Source organism: Falco rusticolus, chromosome 2 (genome assembly GCF_015220075.1).
Source record: "Falco rusticolus isolate bFalRus1 chromosome 2, bFalRus1.pri, whole genome shotgun sequence".
Taxonomy (NCBI): Eukaryota; Metazoa; Chordata; class Aves; order Falconiformes; family Falconidae; genus Falco; species Falco rusticolus.
The window spans coordinates 14665504-14685140 of record NC_051188.1 but is presented as its reverse complement, the minus strand read 5'-3'; the positions used below and the strand labels follow the sequence as shown (position 1 = coordinate 14685140).

General features: G+C 37.7%; 1 protein-coding gene across 1 annotated transcript in view; it reads right to left on the bottom strand.

The window, feature by feature from the left end:
* The window catches only part of ARHGAP42 (Rho GTPase activating protein 42), a 162154-nt gene that overhangs the window by 68269 nt on the left and 74248 nt on the right, over nucleotides 1-19637 (bottom strand). Inside the window, exon 4 of the mRNA XM_037377096.1 lies at nucleotides 9784-9855. Within this exon, the coding sequence (XP_037232993.1) occupies nucleotides 9784-9855 (72 nt within the window). The remainder of the gene's footprint in view (nucleotides 1-9783; nucleotides 9856-19637) is intronic.

Here is a 19637-nt window from a genome sequence, read left to right as displayed (position 1 = left end):
AGGACAGGCAAGACACACTTGGCTCGTAGTTACTGACATAAATGCACAGAAATGCTAAAGGTACAGTATCCAGCTATGGGGAGTGTAAGCACAGCGCAGGGCTGCTACAGGCACAACAGCTTTTGTAGCGCCATCTTTGCATTTGACAGTAAGGCTCACTTTCATCTTAACAGTCAGGACGGTCAATTTCTCAACTACAAAAAGAATGACCAATGTTAAAAACTGTATTACACTAATCAACAACTTCCTTTGCTCTCCACCACTGTCCCTTTCCTGCCTTCTCTGCTTCTCTTTGTTCCTCCGTCTCCCTAAGTGGCCATAGCCATTCCCTAAGCAGCTGCCTTGTTGGCACCCCAGACCTGATGTTGCTGCTCTCCTCACCCGCATCCCTCCCATGAGCACTGGCTTGTTTCCTCCCCACGGAGGTGTGCTGCCATTTCAGGTTCTCCATACTTCCTTTCCTATGCCAGATTCCCGCACAACTGAAGTATATTTAAGGAATGTCCTGGTACACTAGCAAACTAAAATGTCTATGAAGAGGCCATTTCATCTGCACAGTTAGCATCTTTCTTTCCTTTGTGCACTTAAAGCAAAGAAAATCCAAAAAAGCTGAAAAGAATATAATGTCATTTAAATAAAGCAATTCTGAAAGACTAGCTTATAATTGTCCCATACTTGCTGTTTTATTTGAAAAGCAGAAGATAAAAATATCTCTTAAGTAGTCATTTATTTTTAAAAGAACTCCTTGGGAATCTCTCTTCTGTCCATGCCAGCCAATCAGCCGCCATCACTGATTTCCGTGTCAGCAGCACGTTCAGCACAGCTTATGGTCCCATGCCGCCTTGCACGTCACCGCAACAGGACTGCAGCACTGATCCGAGGAAGAACTTGAGGAGTGTTATGAGAAAATTTTTAGATGAATACACACAATTGGAAACTGTGCTGTTTGCAGATAGGAAAAAAAAGGAAACAGTCTGGGGTTAATGTCAGCAGTGGTTTTATTTTGTTTTGTTTTGAAAGCGTCTATTTTCAGAATCCCTCTTACAACACTGATAAAGGAACACAAACTATCACTTTGGGGTGAAGAGTTATGCCTCCCCACTGGTGGTGTTAAGCTCAACCAGTGCTCCCAGTTTACTTCTTAGGGAGGGATGACATTCTCATCAAAACAACCATGTGGGACCACCCCTTCTTGGCAAGTCCGCAGGAATAAATGGTTCTGTGGTGGCTACTGTAGCCTGAAAGATCCTGAAGTAACGAAGCTGGTTCACTTGGCAGAAAGATAGAGTTCTTGGTACTCCCCTGTCTACACCAACATACATTAAAGTTTCAAGTAATGATGCCCATCTTTTGTTACAGTAGAGAAGTGATGCTTTCCAGCTACGATCACCCACTGCACTTCGGAATACAGCTATTTCATACTTGCTTTGCCAAAAGCAAAATTGCTACAACGGTAAGAAAGTACAAGTTGGTATGTTCCCAGGCCCCTGCAAGGACCTGCTGCACAGATACAGCAAGATACTGGATGAAGGGGAACCTGCGGCACTACAGCCAAGTGTCCCAATCAAATTGTTTCCTATCTAGAATGGAAAATGCAGCTCCTCCATAGGTGTGGAATAAAGACACACAGAGCCAATATAATGTCACTAATGCCCAAATATCATAGTTCCATTTTTATGCTGTTGTCTTAAACACACCACAGAACAAAGAGAAGCAATGGAGTTCTTCAGCTGAAGAAACACCCAACCCGTAACAGATTAAGATTTAAGATTTTTTCACTCATGTGAAAAGCCTTGTGATGTAAGTGTGAAGTGTTTGGTACAGCTGTGGCACTATGCAACATCCATGACCATGACTCTGAAGTAATCCATGTAGGGTAAGAGAATGCAGCCGCCTTTCTTAAAACATGATGAATTTGGTTTGATAAAGGATGTCAAAATTCAGGGTGGAGTCTTATTTTGAGCATGGGAGGGCAGGGGCATAGGTGCCTTTGACTAGCTGAATGAAGACCTTATGCACCCTTGTGCAGGGAACAGAATACCAAACTCTGCTTCCTGCAAGCCCTGTCCTGCTCTGTGTTACAGGCAATCGACCAGTTCCTGTATTTTTCTTAAATCCTCCTTGAGATTCTTGAAGAGTCTCATGAACAACCTTAAGACCTGTTTTTCAGGTATGGAATGTAATCCCCTCCACACTGGGCCTGACAGCAAGGCTGGAAAGGACATAATAGATGAATAGAGCTACTGTATCCCACAGAGAAAGAAAGAAAAGCTTCCCCCCACCCCCCCACCCCCCTTCCCCAAACCGAGAATATTCGCTAATTCCTCCATGCCTTGAAGCACTCAATAAGAAGTTCAGCTCCCCTGTGAACTGGAAATTGAGTTTGTAGGTGAATGTCCTTGCTCATACTTTTAATCACAGCTCAGAAGTCCAGCAGGATTCTAGCAGCTGTGTGGGGTCAGGATGCAATAAATCCTTCCTGTGACATGGATTACAGTGGGCCGATCTAAATTATAAAGAAAAAATCCCTTTAATTAGAAAATATGAATGTTTTCTTGCAATTTTATGTTCTTTTGTTGTTTTCCAGTAGAAGGGCTGATACTTATCTCGGTTTTGATTTTTTTTGTTTACTAACTGCAGATTTTTTAAATAAACAGTTATTCTTGCCAACAAAAATGCAATGCATACTCACTTAAGCAATTCCACAAATTAACACATTTATTCTAAGCCTTAATTCTTACATGTTAGGGCACAACACAGTGAATTACATTTTATATTTACTATAGAGGACTAATTTATTTAGCCTTAATTTATATTTGTTTTCTCTTGGATGTAAATTAGTATTTTATTAAAGTGCAGAAAAAACACCACTTCAGAAACCGGCTTTATTGCGTCAGCCAGTTCATCATACTAACTTCTAACAGAAAGAATGCATTTAACAGAATTTATTAAAACAGATTTTGCACATAATATTAAACTGGTTTACTAACAAACACCTGCAGTTAATGAATTGAACTGACAGTTTTTAATCACTGTGTCCATAATCTTTTAGTTTTGAGATTTGAGGTTTTGGTCTTATTTTTTAAAGTAGTAACTAGACATCAAAAAATCTTACAGGTTTGTTCTTTTTTCTGTTAACTTCCTAAAAGTTTCCCAGCTTTGAATGAAACAGTTATTGAACTGAAGTAAACTGCAATGAGAAAAAAAAATCTGCTGCATTTGCAGAATGACAAGAGCAGTCCCAAGCAGATTACTTGCTTCAAAAAATCTCTAGGTCCAGGTGCTCAGCCAGAGATATCTCCCAGCTTAATGGTTTAGTTTTCCACAGAAGAAGACTGCCTGAAAAGATGAAGTCTGTGCACACTGGGCTTTTCACCATTATTTTTGTAACTTTCCAAATATTTCACATACAGAAGCATGAAAGAAGCTGCAGCTAGTCTTACCATTACAATACAATTATTTTCTACTTTTTTAAAAATAGTTTTAATAGAGATTACCAAATTGATGCAAGTCTTTCACAGCTTATTTCCATAAATGTATTTTAATAGCTATGTTTTTAAAAGAAAATACATTTGTTCTATTTTTTAAATCATTTTTACACTATGGATTTCCATTAAATGCAAATTACAAAGGGAAAGTAGACAGCTGCAGCTGATAAAATACCAATCCAGCTACTCTAAATTTTAGGATCTGGGTCAATTCACAGAAGATTCTATACACATACACTGAAATCCAGAAGGAAACAGCAAAAAACTTATAACATACATTTTTAACAATATTTAATCTGAAGAAGTTTTCAAATTTTCAGATTTTCCTACAACTGTCACAAACAAAATTAACCATTACAGAACCAATATTTTTTTAAGCTTAGCCCCCTAATTTCTCAGATCTTGCATATGTCAATACCAGTTTAAATAAGATAAGAGATTAAACAAAATATTCTGAATTATTTCTCAGATAAAAATGATCTAGGACCCATACCTTGAAATTAAAAGTAATTATAATTGCAATTTACAACTCTCTTACAGTTCACAAACTTAATCCAAAACTCAAGGATTTCTAGAAGTAACAGAAAATTTGTACTTCTCTATCTACCAGAGAGAGATCTCTAAAAGCCTATAATATCTAAACAGATTGTCACTTGAGTTTTCTATTGGTACATCAGATTTTTTTGTTTGCAGCTGACTCATGACCATTGAGTAGCCTCATGCTCAGTCACTCCATCTTACACTTTCATCCCAACCCTCCAGTCCTCCTCCTCTATCTTGGCAACACCCCCAACCTACATCAACCCTATGTGTGTCAGCTGTGTCAACCAGCTGTGTCAGCACTACCAGATTTTTTTCTATCTGGTCATCACCAAAAATAAAAAAACCAGACCAATCTCAAATCGCCCCTTGGGATCTTCTGATTAGTAACTGCTCTCCACCCAATCTCTCCCATAAACAAAACTCATTGCCCTTTCCCCATGAGCCAGTTCCTTAGGCAGATTTGCTTTCTTACACTAACCCCCATCTAAACTAAAGTCTCATGAAGAGCGCTTTAAAGGCCTTGCTGAAATAGAAATAGGTTTGATCCACTGCATTTCCTTGCCTACAGAGTAAGTTAGCTTATAAAAAAAGATATTAGGTAACTCTGGTGGTAACCACTTTTGGGAAACTATGTTGCACTTTAACTCAAAACATTTCACCAGCATCCTGGCCTGGCCTTTATTTCTGCTTCTTTCCCTGTCCCCCTGCCCTCTACGGTTCAGACAGACATTAAAATGTCCCAAAATTAGTGGACACAAGTACCAAACCCTGGGTAACAGATGCTGCTTGTAATGAAACACCTTCCACCGTATCTACTAGAGCGAGTTCGTTCTTTTTTCTCAGTTAAAGGACAACAAGGGCTATAATTTGATCAGATACCAAGGAATCCAGTTCACAAAATGGGCATTCTGGCATTTCTAACTGATCTTAGGTAACTACCTAAAACTCTGCTTCAACGGCTTTCCAACAGACTTTTAAAAATGGGGTTTTGTTGTTTGTTTTATGCTCCTCAACTTCTGGACAATCCAAATAAAACACAGAGCATGCCAGCTCCTGCATGTCTACCACATGTGAGTATAGATGTGGACATAGAGGCAGGGAAATTAATCCCAGCAGTGAACATGGATTTGTTTCCTAAGTAGAAAGGAATTCACAGCTTCGAATGAATGAATGAAAGTAAGTAATAATAAAAAATAATCCTCCTGTCCAAAGTAAATAATTTTAGGAAACAAACAGATGGAATCGTAAGGAGGAAACAAAACTCTCCTTTTAAGTCTTAAAAACAAAATTGCTTCTGTTGCCTTTGATCTAATTTAAGTTGCACTAAAGGTCAACGAACATTGGGACAAATATTGCTAAATACTGTATGCGATGGATAAAAAGAAACACGAGCGTTTGGCCTTATTGTGCAGAATACATCACACGATGATCTCACCCCCGTTACCAGCTGGGGGCTCGCAAAGCGCGTTCACCAAATAAGGGAAAACGCTGCGTGCCCGAGATCCTTTCCCAGTTACCTCACCCAGCTTTCCCTCGCCTCTCCACAATAATTGCAGAGGTCATATTTTTTAAACTCAGATGGAGTAAATCAACAGACTATCCAATGCAAAGCTGGGTCTGTGTAGTCTCTGGAGAGGACTCAGCTTTATTTAAACTGAGTGTGTGCAGAAAAGGAAGAACTGAAATATGTGGAATGAAAACAGAAGGGCGAGTAGTATAAATCAAGAGGAGCAAGTGATGTAGATTTGCGTATCGCTGGTTTGATTACAAACACTAATGTTTTATAAGGAACGTTTCTCAAATTTGTTTGGTATCTTCAGGTATTTGAAGTCCATGCGAAGAATTGGTCTTTAATGTTATTCTTGTGACGTTCCAAAAACACTTGAACTTTGCGCTCTGGTTTATGCTGTCCTTGTATTTGAAATATAGCTTTGTAACATCAACAGGATATATTTTATCCTCCATATTCTCTTTGATTTCTGTGATCATATTCTTTGCCTAAACTTTATTCGCTTTTGAAGAAAGAATAAAATAATCTCATTCTCTATATTAAATGCAACAATAGGGTAATCCTACGTAGTTCATCATGGCAGTAAAAATCTTGCAAAGTTACATATTATTAAAATGAAATGGTGATTGCCATAGTGAAAACTGTCATTAATTTATAACATTTTCTCTTTGTGGGGTGGGGATTGCTTGGTTTTATCTCCAATTTATCAGGTGTTTTAAAAAACAAAGAAAAAATACCAGTAAGCAATCTTAAGTGCTTCTCACATAATCTTCCCCTCACCAAAATCTGACAGTAGCACATAATATAATTTCCTACAATGTATATTGGTAACACAACTACCTAATTTTTTCCTCTCCAAAAAATTTGGAATCACATCTTAACAGGGTACTAAAACTAATATTTTCAAAGTCTACTTGGAAGACAGAGAATCCAACACCCACCACTGCTTATAACACAAACTCTCACAACGTAAGGCTGATCGCAAACACCAGCCACTTGCATCTCTAGCTACTGCTGAAATTGCCAACACAGAAGGCATATAAAATTAACCTCATGCTTCTGTATCTAGTATCTTAAAACGTCGGTCCATATGATGTTATGATGCAAATTAATTGTAAATTCAAAGCTCTAGAAATATATAGTATGACATAACTATCAGCTATCCTGTGGAATCTGTACCATCTCTACCTCTCTTCAGAAAGGAACACACAAAGAAATGTTTTGGGATTCTTTGTGGAGGGGAGGGATAACAAGAGAAATGGGAGCAATCTGGGGTTTAATATGAACACAATTCTACACACTGTTTTAAGTTAATACTAAGGGAGACAACAGCTCAAGCCTGATATTTCAGAGTAAAAAGTAACATTTGATACATGGTCCAGTCCATATAGCTGATGTGTCTAGAGAAGTCCTCAAATAAAAAGTGACATTCTCAGTGTCCTGTAAAACTTGCTGCTGAAATCCAAGGAACAAGAAAGCATCTACATTTTTTGTTTGGCTATCAGTTCAGATCATCTCAGAGGAGTTCAGAGAGTCAAATCTCTGTGCAAACCTTCATTAATTGCAGATAAATAACTAGCAAGCTTAACTCATCCCATATTTGTAAGAGTTCATAAATGGTCAGTTTGAGCCCAGTGAAGAGCCATGAGGTAAGCGATCTGACCATGCTCTACTTCACTAACAATGAGTTTCAGAAAGCCCTAATTTCTACTCTATTTCATATTGGTCTCATTACTCCTAGATCTCATGTTGCTATTTTGTATTTACTAGAAAACCAGTAGTAAATGTAATTAATCTCTCACTCCTTTGTGTCGACTCCACTTAGTTAAAAGCCAGCTGTAATTGCTTTCCCTGATAAAAATCAATTCAGAGGCAAACATTTGTACCGCTACCCAGGTTACGCAGGTGGTCTCATTTTTGAGCTTGACAGTTGAACTCCATAAGCAGTGCAAGAAAAGATGAGTTTATTTGAAATTTTATAAAGCAATGAGCTGGAAGAGCTCTCTCTATGATATCAACGTGTCAAGCCAGTATTCTGTACTGCCCAAAACACACATAGCACTGCATAATAAAGTGCATTAGACACTGGAATAACAGTTAGCTGAGCCAAGCTCTCTCCTGAACTCATTCAGTAGACTGTTGTGTGACCAGACAGAAGTCAAAACAATCACTTTTTCCACAAATTATATAAGATAGGAAAATACCTGTATTTTATCTGGAAGAGCTATGGAAAAGAAACCAGCCATTGTGATATACCAGAGAGGGCCCAACTTGCCTTGTAGTGTCCTGCCTCTAATGTTAAATACTTGCTGAATCAAAAAACAAAGAGATTCATTTTCAATTAGATCATTAAATATCTGTTGACATCTACTGAGCAGTATATTCAAAGGAGACATGGATGTCTTACACAGTTCTGCAGAGAGCCCTGTGAACCAGCTGTGGCTCATTTCTCAGATGTACCAGGCCAGTCAATAGTAGGGCAAGTTAGGCTTTCAAACAGGGCACTCTGCAGAGAAGAATGACATCCCTTAAACTATAGGAATATGAAATGAAACAGTAAACAAAGAACTGAACAACGCAAATAAAACCTACTGAAAAATAAAAATAATTTTGTGTTGGAATTAAATTCTGATTTGTGCAGCATAGTAAAGAAACTCCCAGCCCCGCATCTCAAAGCAGCATAGGGGTGGGACAAGAGAAGAATGCAGTTGTACACAAAAACATATCAAGTAAGAGGGTAAAGAACATCCATTTCAGAGAAATCTGACCTCAAGTTCACAGTAGAAATTCTTCCCAAACATTTACTTAGTTCCTGTGCGGAAGCAGCCTCATCTGTTTGCTACACATTCACAACAAGCAGTACAAAAAGTATAAAGCTTCAGTCTCTCTTTCCAATAGCTCTGTTCCTCTTCGGAGGTTGTTTGAGTACAGCACAAGTGTAACCTCAGCTACAACACCAAAGAAAGATTTTTTTGGTACCCGTTTAACCTTACAAATGGAAAATTTCCCAGAAAATTTTAAGCACTAATACAAGATGCAAAATGCTTCAGAAGCAGCGTATTTATGTAGACAGCAGGAACTGTTACTAACAATACCTCTAACGGACTACAGCAGCTGCCATTATGCATCTTTCTGAGACTATGATCAAAGCAGTCACTGATAACTACTTAAAGGCTCCAGGATCAGACTGAAAATAGCTCTTCTGGACTAACAGTTCCTTCCAGCATCTTTTACCCCGCTATATCTGATTTCCTGGGCTGACTACTGAACCCTGGTATAGACAACATGCACTGTTTCTCTAGCACAGATCGTAAAATCATGCATCACAGAATCGACTAGGCTGGAAAAGAGCTTCAAGATCAAGTCCAACCACTAACCCAGCACTGCCAAGTCCACCACTAAACCATGTCGCTAAGCACCATGTCTACACATCTTTTAAATACATCCAGGGATGGTGACTCAGCCACTTCCCGGGGCAGCCTGTTCTGATGCTGGACAACCTTTTGGTGAAGAATTTTTTCCTAATTTCCAGTGTAAGCCTCCCTCAGCTTGGCACAATCTGAGGCCATTTACTCTTGTCCTGTTGCTTGTTATCTGGGAGAAGAGACCTACCCCCCCACCTCACTACACTCTCTTTTCAGGTAGTTGTAGAGAACAATAAGGTCTCCCCTAAGCCTCCTTTTGTAGCACTTAACACCAAAGAACTGGCTTAGAGCACCAACTGGAGCACTTCTACCATAGGAAAATCTCTGGGCAACGTGAAGATGAATAATCTGGCAAAATGAATATGAATCACTGCACTACATTGGCTGTGTGAAGTGGAGAGGGAAAGCAGAGACTGAAAGAGAGTATGCCTGAAGCGCACTGACTCCTTTCAGTCTTTATACAATAGCCCCTTGAGGACCACTGCACCCATAGCAGCTCTCTGAACCCCCTGTACGGTTCTGGGATAACCCAAGATGCAACATAATGTAAATGCAGACATCAGAAGATGAACATAACTCCAGATGGTAAGAATACTCAACAGTAGCAAGAGCTGTACCCTATGCACATAATCAGTTTGAACTCCATTTCTAAATCACCTCCTTCTCTGAAGCAAAGAATACAGTGTGATTTTCTAATACATTAATGAGGATGGCATCAAGTATGTTTGAATACAAAATGCCTGTTTTCAGTCCAGCCTTCAAAACACTGAAAAACTCAAACATGAAATGAAAAAGAACTGTTTCCACAGCCACTTACTTTTGCTGCTCCTATTTGCTCTTTACGAAACTTCTCCAGTGGTGCTATTAGCACATCATTAGCATTCTGGATCTGCAAAGTTAAACATAAAGCATATCTTTTTAATAAAGATTATTTGCAGAAAGCGGTGTAATTATAACTCTGCCAATATGCAAGACTGAAAAATTAATGTCCATAACATTCAGATAAAAGCATATGGATAGAAATCAAACAATTATGTTGTCTTTACATAAAACATACAACATATGTGTTCACTGGTCTGTTAGGGAAAATTTCCGTGAATGACTAAAGCAATTATAAGGAATGATGGAATAAGTTTATTTGCAATATACAGAAGGACTTTCTAGTGGTTTACTTCCATTTCTTGGATCTTGCCTAAAACCAGAATAGAAAACGAAAACTTCCAGGAACATGTTTTGGCAGAACAGAGAAGACAAACACAGTAGTACCAACAGCAATGCCTGAAAAAGCCTGTGTTTACAGAATCTGAATCTTTGATAGCTGAATCTTTTTGGTTGCCTCTCTGGATGATACACCTCATTATACTGAACAGAGAAGACTAAAGGCAGACAACTCTGACAAGTGGGCAATTTACAAAATACTTTAGATTGGATTCCTTCACTTTTCTAGTTTTTAAACCAATTTATGATGTCCTGCAGTTATTTTTATCACTTTAACCTAAACATGGGTTCCTAATGAATCACAGTTTTCCCCTCATGGTCTCTGTTTAGCGCAAATCCAGTCCTGGGAACCCCCCTCTGAAGACCGTTCCCAGCAGCAACCACCTGAAGTGATTCCTAGCCATTTGTGCTGGAAGCACACGTGCAGCAGAATACAAAAGCCAGCCATGCCATCGAGCCATTCATCAAAATAAAAAAAATAATTAAAAAAAAAAAAGGTAGCATTATTTCACCACGTACCTTTTAGAAATAGGCAGAATAACCATCTAAACTGACTTTACTGCAAAAAAAGCAGATGAAACTAAAAACTGCCAACACATCAGAAATAAAGCATAATAAAACATATTACAGTATTCTATTAACCTAACTACAGACAAAATTTTAGGTTTTCTGCACAAATAGTTTTTTTTCTCCTCACTAGTCCAGTCTTTACCATACTCATCACATTCCACATTGGGCTTTGGCAGGTTTAGAGGTCTGGGCACAGATAACATGTACCTAAGCCAAATGCGAATAAATACTGTTCTTGTGATTCTTCCATAACAATAATCGATAAGTCACATTGTCAGTTGAGCACGAAAGCTTCCCAAAAGGCTGTAATAATAAACATATAGAATAAACCCATTGAAACACAAACATGTTTCCTTTCCTCCCAAACCTAACATTACAATTTGAAAGACCACAGAATCACCACATCTCTCCATAGGGCAAAGTTTCAGGAGAAGTCGAGACTCTGTTTGACATCCTAATGTAACAAAGTCCAAGACAGCAAAGGCAACACTTGGCATGCTCAATGATGCAGTGATCAAAATGTGCTACATTTAAAAATAAAAGTTAAGCACAGAGGATGTGGGACGTGGCTTTGCTGGGCTGCAGTACAATGTTATTCACTCCCACAGTTATATATGCAACTATGAATAGACAGTGGGTATCACAAGGCTAATTAAAATATGTCACGCACATCATCTAGACATGGCCTGCACCTCTGAATAGATCTGCTGAGCCACATCAACAGAACATGCCGCAAGCTCATCCCTGGGTTGAAAGCTTCTACTGACAAAAGCCCTGATGTGGCAATTCACCTCCAAGTAAAATTAGGAGCTAGGCAAGTAACTGACTTTGGGGGGGGGAGAACATGCTAGCAAAGTACCAGAGAGAATCCTGGCAGACGCATTTCAACAGCTGGTATTAAAAGATGCAGAATGCTCCACTGTAAAAAGACTCCTGTTGATTTCCACCAGGTTGTGCCTAGCTTTTGGAAACTGAAAATTACAGAGAAAGAAGAATTTTTGCCTTACATAAGCATTTATTCATTTCTGTTTATCTCCGATTCCTACCACTGCAATTACATTACAGTTTCCTTGTTAAGGGTTACAAATGCCAATTCTCCCCCAAAGTAGGAAACTAATCCTCCTACAACCCTTTCTATAGAAATCCGATTGCTTTAGAAAATCTGAAATTTTCACTGTGTGGTCCTAATAGAGTAACTTTCTTCCTGCCAAGATGATAATACGCCTCCTACTCAGTTACTGTGCCAGGTTGAAATCACAGTCACTTGGAACAGGCAAACAATGTCAAAAAGACAGTAACAGTTTCTGGAAATAGCAACTTAGAAATCCATGTTTTGTTTTAAATACAGATTTTATCCTTAAAAGCTTATTCAGATTAGTCACACCCTTAAAGAAGTTACACTTTCTTGATCCAAGAGTTATTATTGAATGCTGCACAGTTCCAGCTCCCAGCACAGCTAATACGTGGCAGTCAGTCAAATAATGTGATTGTTTCTCTTGTTTGGCAAAAGCACAGGTCTTCCCCCAGAAAAACAAAACAAAACAACAACAACAACAAAAAGGAATCATGCAGTTTTAACTTAGTGTCAGTTCATCAATCTTTTTTTAATTAAGATGCTAGACAAGTAGTAGAGGCAGGCATAATAGGAAAATATTACTTTGACGATTGAGAGAGCTATATATTAGATCTAGTAAAAAAGAAACAGATTTTTCTAAGCTAAAGAACTTAATCAGCTTCTAAACTTTATGTATAACTTGCTACGTAGTATTACTGATAAAAATACCTGTACAGTGAGTACCACCAAAATCACATTAAATTTGTAAAAAAATATTTTAAAAAGAAACATTTAAAAATAAAAAATACTTTCCCTAAGCCAGATTTAACAATTTATGAGGTCTTCTCTGTTTGCATAACTGCAACATTTCAATACGTTCTGACAGCATTCGAGCCAATGTGGTGAAGCACTGTAGTGTTGTCTTTTGTGATTCATAATCTTCCATTTTCCAACTCAGCCTCACGATCTTACACTTTTCCAGCCCACCCTTCTTCCTTTCAGAAGTTAGCTGTGAAACTGATCTGATGTACCAATAATGAGATTAAATTGTGGTTTTCACACATCACAGAGAAACTCTACATCTATACTTGGAGACATTTTAAACTAGCATTTTTCAAAACTTTTTTACTAAAAATTTCAATCATCAGTAGAATGAAGAAAAAAATGTAAAATCAACTAAAAACATTATGAGAATTCTAATTATTACACTATGTTAGAAAGGCAAGAATAAAATTTTGGTAAATAGTTTTAGATTTTCTTAAATTTGTCAATGTTATTTTTTTGAATGAGTTTTCTAGCCCTGAATTTGAGGTAGTGAATGATATGTACATGCATAATTCTTCTTCATTTTCTTTTACTTAGGTATGATATAAACAGTGGATATAAAGAGAAATTTAACTAGAATATTGTTGCAGCTCAATATTATTAAGTAATAACAACCAACACAGAAACTGAAATTTTAAGCCTTGAAGTACTTTACAAGCTTTGAGCTTCACTTGGCAATCTACAATATTAAATTGCAGTAAAAAGAACAGTTAATAGCTTTTGAGTTTTATATTTTTATTTGTAGGGCTAAGGACCAGGTAGGTCACAGAGAGAATTAATAGAATTCCCAGTTGCTAGAAGATGACAGTAACAGTACCAAGTGAGGCACTTTTGGAGTGATGGAATTAGGAATCATATCAAGCTTATCTGAATTACAGCAAAATGTTTTATCTTTGAAAAACTTTTGGTTTATATATTGTGTCTGGGAAAGACTTTTTTTTTTCCCTCTAAATTCACTACAAGTACTTTTCACTGGAACACAGAATTATCACACTTGCATATAGAAAATAAAAGCAAGTTCCCTGAAATAGTGACTCATGACAAACACTAATTTGCTTCATGTTGGTATAAGACACATAGAAAATACCAATTCAATTCATTCAAAGAAGGGAACACATCTCATAGCTAATATATTCATAGTAATGCATTTCTAATATAGAAACATACTGCTCTGCTAGACAACAAGAAATAATTTAATTTTAAATCCTTCCCCCAATTCCTAACATCTGGTCTGTCAGAAAAAACACTTCTTTCAGTCTGTGGTGTGTATCAACAGCTCCTAATCAATACAACTTCAAATACAATAGCAGAGACCAAACACAGACAACCAGGCATTTATGTAAGCTAGTTATGGATCAGGTTTACAGGCTACAAAGAATATACACGTGTCGCTAAAACAATCAGTCATCTATTTAAGTCCCACTTTCTATTTTAAAAGTTAAAAAGTGTAAATATTGCATAAAGTTAGTAACTCGAATTTCAGTGCCTGTAACTACTTGACCTTAGTAGGACAAATATTTTTACAGCTCTGTACGGAAAACTCTACACAGACAAATCACATATTTAAAAAAACAACAACAAAAAAAATACATTTCAAGTTTATCTTAATCCCCTTACATTTACAGAAAAAGACGATATCAAACAATATCCAAGTTTGTGTTAATTATCACTAACAATGCCAGTTATTTCAAGCTGAGTTTAAATTCAGGCAGTAAAGCAGGTTCAGAAGATAACAAAGTCTTAAGTACGGACTAGTAATAACAACGGCTGGACACTTCCATGTAGAATTGGTGAGGCAACATTCTGCTTCTAAGCAAAAACCTAGTGCTGTACCAAGTGGTCTTAATACACTGCCACAAGGGGATGCTTATAAATCGCATGCCAATCAAGGTCAGGAGTACTTATATATGGCTGAATAAATTACTTTTTTCTCATCTTTTTTCAAGTTAACATTAATTTTTAATTTTCTATATTGCATAGCTTATGTGTAAAAATAAATTACTATAGTAATTAGTGTCACACCTGAAATGACGGTTCCTTCAAATAGTCAAAAAATGACACAGGAGAATATGCACAAATGCTGTCCTTAGCACAGAAAAGTCTGCTTACGGAGTCCTCATGAAACATTAGAGGAAGAAACACGCCTCTGAAGAACAATATAGAGGAGGAATCTAACTTTGGATGTTAGGTCTCCTCAAGAAGTTTTTCTTCTCTACTTATTACAAAGCAAGCAGAACAAAAATCATCCACCCTTGGATAAAGTTGGTCTTCATGAATATTCCTGCCTCAGATTGTACCATCAACTTTTTAAACCTAAACATTTTTATTCTAACAAGTGCACACTGCTATAAGGTGTATATATACACAGGAAAAAAAAAATGCTCGTACATCTAGTATTTGAAACTTAACACTGCAATCATAATTTCAGGTTTTCTGTATCCTGACTTTGTAATTACTTGGTAGGGGTCTTCATAAATAAAAGTCTTCCTGATACATTTTTCCCCTCAGACCATGTAATTATGCGTGAGTGGGTAAGCTAGATTTGAAAGCTTTATCTTTCCAAGTATTTGCCATCAGAGTCTGTGTTATTCCCTCCCCTCTTTTTTAAAAAAAAAACACTTTCAGAAGTATTTACTATTCCAGAAATATTGATTTTTGGAGAGATGAAGTAAGATAGGGGTTTCATTAAAACCATTCATATTTCAGAGACAAATGTCCTACAGAAAGAATGGTCTGTCTTTTTATCTGTGTCCTTTAATGATGCCGTAGTACTTTAATGCTTGGGCATCAACTCCTGTTCTGCTCCCATCAATGCCTCTTCCTACTTCCAGGCTATGAAAAACTGACAAAGTTTGAGACAAGTACAGATGATGTATCCACTCCTGTATGAACCAGGAGATCCTGATCTTCCCCTTCATCTGGGAAGTGATACCCTTTAATGTTCATCTGAAAAGAAACTGGTGGCATACTCTCTTTGTTGAGTGATGCTGAGACAGAGACAAGCGCTACCAGAAAGCATAACCCCTCATTTATGGAGAGCTAAATTTGATCTTGGAACATAGATCGCTGGTGGACCTTAAGATCTGAGACGATTTAGGATACTTTTGATAGAATTTTGACAATCCCGTATCTTGACCAAAACCAGATTCTCCTGCAAAGCTCAAATCTTTCTGGCACAGAAAAAATTAAGGTGAGGACTGAAGGAGAGAGTGACCCTAACACTGTCAGAGGTCTCCAGTTCCGCAGTCAGTTATGCCTTAGCTCCACCCATGCAGGACTCCTTTGCTGGAGGTGATGGCTCACAACTCTTGTCCTCAACCAGCCTCCTTCTTCCCTTCCACCCATGTGGCTTTCCTCCTTCAGGACACTGCGAATTCCATGCAAGCAGGAGACCTCCAACTCTACAGTTTACTTCCCTGCTATATTCAAATCCCACAACAATTAGCCAAGCATTCAACCTGACCTGCTGCCCTTCCTGTGACTCCATGCTTAACCATGGTGGCACTCCAGGAATTTAAAAGGAAAGACACAAAAAAGAAAATTCCAAGAGGCATGTGCTGTTGAACTGGAGATTGAAGGAGAAGGGAAAATAAAGATTTAAAAGCTATTTTTTATATCAGAGGTTCAGTTCTGTTAAACCCTTCAGTTCAAGCTATTGCAGAAATTTATATTACTGTGCGTATTTCAAGACAGTGCATCTTTCACACAGATCAAGGTAATGATACTTCTCTTTAATACAAAGAGACCCTGCACATTTTGTAGTTCTTTCACTTCTTTTTGTGCAAAACACTATTGTCTCCTTTTCCAGACAGGATAAGATCCTTCACAACATAAAGAGCCTAGCAATGTTAATTTTAACTCTGCTTTTTCCTCCACCAGTCTCCAGTACAGGTAAGCTACAGGGCAAGTTAGGTAGAGAGTATCACACCAACTGTAATTGAGACTAGTACTAACAGAAAGATACGACATTCCCAAGCTGAGAATGAAAAGAAACATTTCATCATTCTTGAAAGCACGATGAGCACCAGGACTGTACTTGTACCATTTTACGTGCTAATGGAACGAAGAAAAGCCAAGGACCTCACTGAGGGAAGCAAATTCAAGGATTACTCCCAGGACTGCACTTGAAGGGGAAAAAGAAATAAAAAAAATAAAGAAAATCAATAAAAAAAATCAAAGGAAAAACAGCCCCACTCATGCTAAGAAGAGTGTTATACACAGTATAAAAACAAGCAAACCTTGCCATTTACTGTGACCATCTCTGTAATCACCAACCAGATGTGACCTTGTCTCATAAGCTGGGGAGAATATCGAATACCAGGAGGTCCTCTTGGGCTCTCTCTCCCATTTGGTAGTTTCCTTTGTTCCTCTCAAGTACCAGGCAAGGAAGAAAACGTTACAGTTTGAAATCAGTACAATTTGTGAGGAATTGTAGGCAGGAATGAGCAAGTACACATCATTTTTTAAATACCCCATCACAATATCTTCTTTTTTTTTAATTATTTTTAAACTATCCTCTACCCTATTAAGCACAGCATATAATTGAAACGAATTGAGTTTAAAATATTTTCATTGCAGCAGTACAAGAATCAAAAATAAAGTGTTTATATAAGCCACACTTTATTCATTTCGCACCCAACAGTCTCAAACTTGAGGCGTATGCTTTCTGAGCCATTTCCACATGCTCCTAAATGAGATGAAGAAGAGCTCTGCTATCTCAGATGAGGGTGCAACATAGCGAGTACCTACCAAATACAGCCCAACCACTCTCAAGTATCTTGCATTTTTTGTGGCATATTGATCTCTATGGCAAAGTATATTTATGGTACTTCAGCACCCAAAAGATCCCAAGGTAGGTACCACTTTCATAAAAAACAGTAATTTAAAGATGGTACCAATATCCTTCACGTGTGCAATGACTGTGGAGCAGAAGCTCCTGTCATCCTCACAGAAGCAAAGCCTTGTGAATGACCCTGAAATCCTGGACCCTGGAGACCACTCCGTACTAAAACTGGTTAACTTTCTTTGGGGTCCAACTAACAACAGAGAAATACGAGCTTTAAGGACTGGCCTTAAGTGAATAGAGAAAGAAAGAAAAAAAAAAGTATTTTTGAGTTCAAATAACAGCTCCCTCACAAAATGTGGGAATTTTAAGTGTCCCCTAATGAATCAGTCCAGGAACTACCAACAGCCAGATATGGCAGAGGACACTGCCATCTCAGCAACGACACCAGTACAAAGAGTCTCAAGAACTTACCAGGCAATTAACTTAACATTAGATCAGTCTCTGCACTTGATACAGCCACATAAGCTTCCCTTCCCAATCAATGGGGGAAAATCACCACACAATTCCTGTGATGCATTTGGATGCCTTTCAGACAAGATGCATCACATCATGGAATTGCTAGGTTCTCTGTAATCAAACTCAAGTTTGCTATTCTGCTTCCGTGAAGATAATTCAGAGCAGAGGTATAAAGTCTAAGTACCACATTATTTAGATATTTCCAAAACAAAGCATTTGAATGTCTGGGCCACTGGGCCTCAAGTCTGCTCTCACTCAGGGATATTGCAAATCCATTTAAAGTTTATAGGAGAGACCAAAGAAATCTGTGGCTGCACAAAAGAGTTGCTTCTCATTCAGCATAAAGCATCTGCATTCAACAGAGATGGCATAAATGTTATAGACATTACAGGATTCACTAAAGGTTACTGTGAAGTTAATTTCACAGCCCAAAGTCACACTCACAAAGGTACACAGCCCTCCCAATATGCAACTGAAGACCTGAACCACAAATGCAGTCATACTCCTAAACCAATGAAGAATAAATTACCAAAGTACCACAGACAATGTGTAGCAAATAAATTGCTTCAGAATTTAAAAGAAAAAAATAGTCAAATATATTTTAACTCTGAAGTGAGGTTAAATAGGGAACACATAAATTGAATTTGATTATATTAGGTAATACAGTATATGGCTTATTCTCAGACACAAAATTAAACAATATTATCATACCTCTTGATTTCCTTTCATTTGCTTCATTTCTAGCATAGTTATTACAGTTACCACCAACCTATATATGTGTGGGGTGCTGAAACTGGCACATTCAAAACTGCTTGTCTGATCTAAGCTATTTTTCCTGTTAAAATCCAAACTTGCCATTGCATATAATTTCTTTTTAAGATGGGACTTTATTCAGTGTCAGAAATAAGCATCCTGCCCTACGTCGCAGAGTCCCATATCAGCACACTGTCTCTACTACTCACGTTTTCTGTCATTAATGGATATTAAGACATTAAGACACCGTATTCAACAGTTGACTCTGGAACATGGCAGCGGAGTGGTGTCTGACTGAACCTGAGCATGGAAACCAACAGAAAAAACCCAGATCTTAAGAAATCAGAAGCTCCACCATCTGACCCTATTCTCTTAACACTGATCCAGGAACATCACTATGTTATCTAATGGCAAGGTCTTACAGAAGTAGAGGATGAGTTCCCAACATAACAAGTATTTAACAGAACTATACAGGAAGTAACAGGTCTTACAAATGATTTCAAGCATCTTACAATTATTTTTCTTAATGACTTGTTCATTTCTTTATGAACTGCAATCATAACAGACAATACTAAATGACTGCAAGACTGGATTCTGATTTTAGACATTGCTCAGTGAATGACAAGGCACATAGAGAAAGAAAATAAGGCACTTAGGTGAGAATACTTGCACCATGAAGTTATGGCAGCAAGTTTCATATGCATCTCAACAGTTCTTGTTTTGCATAATGAGGCAGATTATTTCTGGCTGAACTTAGCATTGCAGGCAAAAGAGAGTAGTTAGCCACAAAACTTCCATATATTACAAGTTTTTAAAGACAGAAAAATGGTGTTTGGTATATCTAGGTAAAGTATGTTATCTATATGTTCATTTATACTTCCTTTTAACGCTATTTCCCTTTAACTATCAACTCAATGTATTCATTGCCTGTGATGTCTCCGGAGGGAAA